Source organism: Apaloderma vittatum, unplaced genomic scaffold (genome assembly GCF_000703405.1).
Source record: "Apaloderma vittatum isolate BGI_N311 unplaced genomic scaffold, ASM70340v1 scaffold13619, whole genome shotgun sequence".
Lineage (NCBI taxonomy): Eukaryota > Metazoa > Chordata > Aves > Trogoniformes > Trogonidae > Apaloderma > Apaloderma vittatum.
The window spans coordinates 3,565-11,294 of NW_009737046.1; the positions used below are offsets into that span (position 1 = coordinate 3,565).

At 37.2% G+C, this 7,730-nt stretch overlaps 1 protein-coding gene across 1 annotated transcript in view; it reads right to left on the reverse strand.

Annotated features, from left to right (window-relative positions):
* Positions 1-468: 468 nt before the first annotated feature.
* The window catches only part of LOC104279799 (tolloid-like protein 1), a gene marked incomplete at both ends in the record, with an annotated part of 35,334 nt that continues 28,072 nt past the window's right edge, over positions 469-7,730 (reverse strand). Inside the window, 3 exons of the mRNA XM_009877211.1 lie at positions 469-682; positions 5,003-5,130; positions 6,504-6,629. Coding sequence (XP_009875513.1) covers positions 469-682; positions 5,003-5,130; positions 6,504-6,629 — 468 coding nt within the window. The remainder of the gene's footprint in view (positions 683-5,002; positions 5,131-6,503; positions 6,630-7,730) is intronic.

The window sequence follows — 7,730 nt, forward strand, 5'->3', positions numbered from 1 at the left end:
GTCTTTCCTTTTTAGCTCTACAGGAAAGTAAGAGCTGTTTACACAAAACTCTTTTGTTTAAGCTAGAATAGGAAAGTAATGGAGGTGCATTGCATGTGCCAGTGAAGTATTGCCATCACAAATACAATGAAAAACTATTGAATCTTTTACATGGCATGATTCCTCAGAAATTATCAATGCCAGTATCTTCTTTTTACTGGATTGTGTTGCAAAATCTTTTAATTGCTTAGCTATCAGAGAGACAGAAGGAGAAAGAAGAGAGACAGAAGGAGAAAGAAAAGCCTAAAATATTAGGGAGCACTTTCTGCAGTCTCAGACTTTTCCTACTGTTCTCAAGGTTTTATTAGATTTAGATGTAACATTGCCATATCTGTTAACTCATCCCGTTCCTGTAAAATAAATGCCTGAATAACTTCCACTAAAGAACAAAGGGGAAGTTATTAGTAAAGCATATCCTGATTTTCTGACCTGTAGAGTGCGTTGCTTGGAAGCCTTTTCTTTGAACTGATGCATCAGAAATAAAGCGGAGAAACATTTTGTTCCCAGTAGCAATAAGAGGATCTGGTATCTTGTTGCCACACAAGCGTCCCAGAATTGGAGATTTTTCACTTTCACCATCAAACACTTCCAAGTGGTCGTAAGCACATTCTTGATGTTGTTCTATCTCAAATTCGTTGAAAGTCTACAGGAGGGGGAAAGTGCAAAATGACTCAACGTAATATGGTGTTTACTGTACTTCCGTGGTACACATTTGCTGTTAGTAACTGTTTCAGAATACAAAGTATATGTAGTTAGAATGACAGATTTAACATTACTGCCCCAACAAGCCTGTAGCTTTGAAAAACATACTGATTTTAAGAAAGTGGAATAACAACTAGGATAGTAAACTTTAAGACAGCATCATCCTTCAAACAGAAAGGGATTAGAATCTTTATAGCCAATGAATATCCAAAAGAGAATATTAAATCTAGAACACAGTAGCCTTTCTGTTGAATTTGCACTGTTTATAGGATTATTCCAAACTTCAGAGAACATTCAAAACAGCAAAAACACAGAAATTATTGGTTCCTCACAAAAACAAGGATGGATTGAAACATCTGCAAAACATAACGCACACACCCCCTTTTCTTTTTTAAACTTACTTTACCCTGCAGCTAAGTCTTTGAGAATGACTTTTCCACATGAATGGTTATGCATGAAAGTTGTATTTTCTAATCTGTTATCTGTTATTTTTATTTCTTACAACACTATTTCATGCTGCAACCTTAATGCTAAAATCCCATTTTTGCTAGTGAAATCATTGTGAAAAATAAAAAAGTTATGTTGCTTACTTAAAGAACTTCAGCAGTCTCTTTTGCTGTTCTCATTTCTCCAAAGAAATCCAAACTGCTGCCATAGTTTGAACACAAACTTGAGCTCACAAGCTTTACTTAATTTCAGATCTGTTCAAAACAATTATATCTTAGTTTCTGAGTATCTAGAAATTCTTAGTCTCTCTCAGTGCTCATGGCAGTTCATAAGGACAAATTCAGATCTATGAAAATCTGTAAATTGCAAGTCCTTTGGAGCAGACCCTGACCAACTTACTTTTAAAAACTTTTGGAATTTTGACTTCTCAAACTCAAGAGTGTCCAATCAAAGACATTCCTGAAAGGTATATGCGATACTCTGCAAAAACTGTCAAAACACATACAACTAATACCTGGTTTTCAAATATGAAAGCATGTCTTCCACACATCTTTGTGAATTTTCAGAAATAACCCACAATTTAAGGTGAAATTCAAAATCTGTTTTGTTCAGTTAAATTGCATAAAAACACCAAGTATAAATGCTCCCATGAGCAGTCATATAGCTGACTTTATAAAAAAAAAAATCAAAACCCCCAATAAAACCTGAAACACTAAGGGATTAAGAAGCAATAATTAAAAGGAATAAAATTGAACTGTCAAATACTGAGAAAATACCATAATTATGCATTCTACCTGGTACACCAAAGCACATCTGACCTGCTGAATCCCTTGTGGAATCCTGCCAGTGTGAAATGCAATGGTAATTTATATTAACAGCTAATGTAAATACAAACAGCTAACACAAGGTCTTTTGCCCAGAGAACTGGAATATTCAAAGTAACACTTTTGTTTTGTGAGAAGAGTTGCATGATGCAGTGGATGCAGGTTCACTTCACAGGAAAGTTATGAGTTTTATATTAAAGGACTGAAACTGCAGAGGCAGCGAAAACAGCTGTACAGCAGTCCCTCCTGCTGCTCTTAAATTGTAGTCAGCCATCCTACTTTTATGATGCCAAGTACATGTTGCCATTTATATCCAATTAAAATGTGACAGATTAAAAAAAACAACAAACCAACAAAAAACCCCCACAAAACTGAGAGACTAACTGTAAGGGAGGTACAGAAGTGAGTCGAGCCAACTTGGAATCAACAGGAGCAATAGATGTGATCCAAGAGCAGCCTGCAGAACTTTGTTTTTAGAGGAAAATTATATCGGTTTTGTTCACTTCCCATCAGTACAAAGATGACCCTCTAGGAAGCACTTCTCACCATGAACTGCAAGACACACCAATTTTTAACATTTGATTTATCACTGGGATTCCTAAGCCTGCTGGGGAATAGTATATGTTTTATGTGGTCCCACACAGAAGAATAGAAAAAAGTGCTAAACCTGTGGTGAGTCTAGCAATTTATTCTAGCAATTACAAAGAGAATCAAAGGAATTTACCTTTTAAAGGGAAAAGCAGATCTTAACAGCAAGCCTTCTAAAATCTCAATATGCCTGATACCTCAAAACACTCAGACACAATCTTAATTTTTTTTTTAAAAGTGATCAGTTCCCCGAAGTGGACTAAGAGCAGGCTTGAAAGAGAACTGTCACAAACTTGCCTTAAGTTGAGCATAACTAAATAGTTCCTGCCAAGAGTACACAGGTGATTTAATAAAGATGGTAGCATAATTAAATCACACTCAGTCTTCCTGGGACAAATACTTTCGAATACCTACCCCACCGTGACTACAGTCCTCATTTTGATTGTCTCATTAGTGGGAATGGTATTCAGAAATGTTACATATAGCTTCTGAGCATCCAGCCCTTTCTATCTATAGCACTCAACTGAGTAGATATGTTGGTGGCACTTATGGATAGCTGCCTGAATGGGACACTTAAATCTGTCTCTTATAAACATCCGGCTGATTAGCTTATGAAAATCACTCTCTCCGCTACATACATTTTCAAAGCCATCGTTATCTACACGTTTCATTTAAAAATTCTGAAGTGCATATCCATTTTTTTCATAGGCTTCTTAATTACACCAAATGTTTAACTTTAGCTTTTTCAGGAAGAGATTCAGTGATTACCAGAGTGAGAGCAATCACAACAAAAGATTAGTTTCTGCATATGCATGCCTAAAAAAAATGAAGCACAGCCTCACAATTCATGTGGTTTGTTACCATGAAGAAATCAATTCTCTTCTTGTTCAGTTTGACAAAGTAAACTGTGAGGAGTAAACTTAAATCTGATGTGAAAGTCCAAGAAAAAATATTTATCCATAGTGGAAGTATGGTATTAATATTATTGACATGGCATTTTGCTGTATAAGACAGACTTGCATGATATTATACACACAGAATTTAGTAGCTTGACCCTACTGGCTTTCCCAGAAAATTAATTTCAGACTCTAAATCATGGAGGTATTTTTGAAAATCCCATTTAGCAAAAATCTGTCTAATTTTTCTAATTTCACTGGCAAACGTCAATTCAAAACCCTATACTTTTAAAACAGACCATGTGATATTTCACTGAAGAAATCTGAATGCTGGAATTTTGCCTGCTAGGGTTAAAAGTACTGAAAAAGCTTTTACAGTAACATGCTCAGGCCTAGCTGGCTTTGATTTATTCAGCCAGGATGAAGAACATTTGCTCAGAAGTGGCAATAGGAAGGCCGCTCAAATCAAAAAAACTGCTTTTTACCCTTTGACTGTACAGAGCATACACACCACTCATTGTCCACCACCTCCACATCCCACAGAACAGTTTAATCCTTTTACTTCTGGTGAACATGGATCAACCTCAAATCAACATCAATAGCGGGGGTTATGGTTTTGGCTGAGGTCAGCATTAATGGGACAACACCATTGCTTTCACCCCTGCACTAATATTGGCTATTGTTTCTACCTCTCTGAAGCAGACATATCTCTCTTCTTAGGTTTATTTGCTCCATTGTTAAATCAATTTATCAGATTTTAAAATATGTAAGGCTAGCTTTTGCTGTGGCTGTCCCTTGAGTACTCTGGCTGAAGAAACAGTGGGACTGAGCTCAAGCAGAAAACTTCCCTGGGCAGGTCCACGCCTTTGGTTTTGTACATAGGCTGTGTAACCTCAGTAGACCTGCAAAGCTCCCTCAGCTCTGCTAGCCTCTCTTCAGCCACAAGCACTGTCCTCGGCCAGCTGGACACAGAAGTCATTTAAGCCTACTTAGACTGCTCTTCTACTTGCGTTAAAATTTGCAGCTACTTTTAAGTGAAGAGTCCAGATTCTTGTTTGGTTTTTTTCTTATTGTCTTCTCCACCTCAAAAGTACAAAACAGAAATGCAAAGGGATGTAGAGGGGACTCTTCATAACTTCTAATTTTCCTCATTCTATGTATTGGAGTTTTTGTAAATGGCCCCTGCCATGTTTGTCAAAACTTCATGCAAATTTTATGAATTGCAACAATAATATAGTAAAGACTGACAAGACGATAAGTATTCCTCTTGCCTTTGCTGTCCAGAGTATTTAAAATCACCACAAACTTCGATTCACAACTCTATGATATCGAGAAGCCCCAGGTGGCCAACAATGGACAGGAGTCATCAGGTTTTTAAAACAGTTTACCTCTGGGCTGCAAACTGATAACAAAGTTCAGCAAGAGTTTTGTATTGTTGCATAGTTAATTGGGAAGCACGCTTGGTGGAAGAGAAGAGAAAAAAAGGAAGGGTAGGCAGAAACTCACCAATTTGACCCTCTGCCCGGGGGTGGCACTGATTTCCCACGTGCACTCCTTTCTGCTGGGATACTTGTCGGGCCAATTGGGACTTGTGATGATACCATTGGGACTGTGGATCTTCTGTTCACACTCAGCTGTGCCAAGAGTGATAACATCAGTTAGTCTAGGGGTCTGCAGTTAGAAGGTAGCCAGAAAAGTACTCTTTTAGTATTTTTTTTTGTGTGTGTGTGTGTGTGTGTGTTCAGGGGGCCCACTGAATGGAAAGGATCTTTGGGCATGCTCTGAAGTGTGCATGATCATGTTCTTCCCATTTGGAACGTACTCTATGGCAATCAATCCAGGATGGTTTTTTTATTGATTGCTGATGAACATACACTGTTGTTTCCATTGATGATTTTTTTAAAAAATGTTATAAAGGAATAGACATAAGTATTAAAATTTAATCTAATCTGTTGCTATTCCTCCATTTTACATGCAAGTACATATGATAAACTGTACTAGATATCTTGCTACTCCAACTCCAAAGGACATTTCTTGAAAATTTTATTTTTCCCTCTTCTCACTAATTTTCATACTGCAGCTACAGAGCAATCATTTTAATTTCTAAACCACAGTTTCTAGAGACATATATACAACTAGAGAACAGCTAAGACTAAACTGTGAGTATGTACCAAAAAACAGCTTAGTCATTCACATTGTAACTGAATCATTAGAAGTGCATCCCTGCATAAATACAATGAACTAAAATTTTAAGAAGGCAAGCAACTAGTTTCATTTTTGTATTTAATTTTTTAAGCATCTCAAATTGCTTTATAAATAATGAGAATTATTCAACAAGAATCTTTTAGAGTAGGCAACTATCACGCCACCAGTGAAAATACAAGTGATTCGCAAAGGACACACCTTTACTCACAAATTAAATTGGTGCTAGAATACAGCCTTGAGAAATTTCAGTAACTCACATGATATTGCATGTTTGAGGTTCATTTGCAGATAATCTACATTCTACTTAAGCCCCAAAGCCTATTGTTTTCTTGAAGGTAGCCACACTTTGAAACAACAAAGGGGAAGAAAGATGCACAGGGACTTGGAATTTAGATTGTCTGAATGTCCCCTAAAATAAACCCAGAAAGGGCAGACACAGTTTCAGCCTGACTATGAGGAAACTGCTACTGATAGAAGCAAATGACAAGTTTACCAGGCTTCTCTCCAGAAACTCTATCCCCGTGTTTAATACAGCATTAGATAATCACCCTAACACAGCTTTAAATGTTTTACACTTCACAGCACTATTAAAAGTAGCACTCCCTGCCAATGATCCCAAGTTTTCCAAACTGCATTCCTGTGAACCTCAAACTCAGACATACATGAAAAAGGCGGGGTAGGCTTGGTAATGGCCCCATTACCACGATCTTTTTCTTTCCTTTCTTTTCATTGGCAGGAGAGTTGCAGAGAGCTTTCTGCAAGACAGTTGTATGATCAACTCTACAAATACCTTACTACTTACCCTCCTTGCAGTCATGTTTATTTTCATGTAGCACAAATCCATTTCGGCACTGGCAAACGTAGCTTCCTACTGTGTTGATGCACTCATGCTGGCAGCCACCGTTGTCCTTTGAACACTCATCCTTGTCTAAGTAAGACACAACAAGGGCAGGTGAGCATCACAACTAGCAGTAGTCCTTGTTACCAAAAAGAAAAAAGATTTAGCACAGTGTTTGAGTCCAGAAAAGGACAAGCTAAGGCACAGTCACTCTTTACAGTATGGTGGTTTCATGGTACCTCAGTTCTAGCAAACTTGTAATTGAGGCACAAATAGTCAGTCTCACCTTTCTAGAAAATGAGAGGTAGTTCCCAGGGAAGAGGAATAAACAGGTAAGACAGTTACCAGCATTTACTCTTTCAAGTGGTCTAGCTGGTAAAAATGTCATAAATATTTCATCCAAAGCTTTATTTCAGTAAACAACAAGAGTGTAATTTATGGACAAAGTATTCCAACTTGTTGGCCAAACAAGGTTTCAAGCACTGCACATTAAACACGTAAGAAAAGAAGCATTTAACATAAACTTTTTTAGTAAGTTGATTTTTTTCTACCAGCAGAGTGACAGTGCTTTACTTTAACAAATCTGAGCATTACAGAACATCATAAAAAGAAAAACATTTCACTGAAAAACATACAAAAGAAATTGGCATTAGCTATTTCAAGGAGGTCTACAATATAGCATGCGGTTCTGTTTATTAACATATAATCCTTCAAAAGAGCTTTTAGTGTTTTAGAAGTAAAGCAGAGAGTAGGGGAGGAAATATAACCAGCATTAAACAGCTACAAATTCATTGCATGGACAAAAGCCAAACTAGATTAACAGGCTGTCATTTTAGCAAGAGGCCTCAGCTGCCACCCTTCTATGTCATTCAGCTGTTGTGATTTGAGGTGAGGCTGGTCGATTTTAAAGAGACAGACTGCTCCTGACGGATACATATATATACACTCATACACATATATATGTATGAACAGGTATGTATGTACCTATATATATGTATAGACACCTATACATAAATCCTGAGATGCAAAAATAGATGCCTATACAAGTCTATAGATTTCTCTCTATATATAAACACATACATTTAAAAAAAAAAAATCTTAAAAAATGTGTCATTTCAACATGCAAAAGAGAGGAGGAAAAGGAGCAGAGGAATTGTGGTCATCCCAGAGGTCCAGTTGTTACAGGGCTGG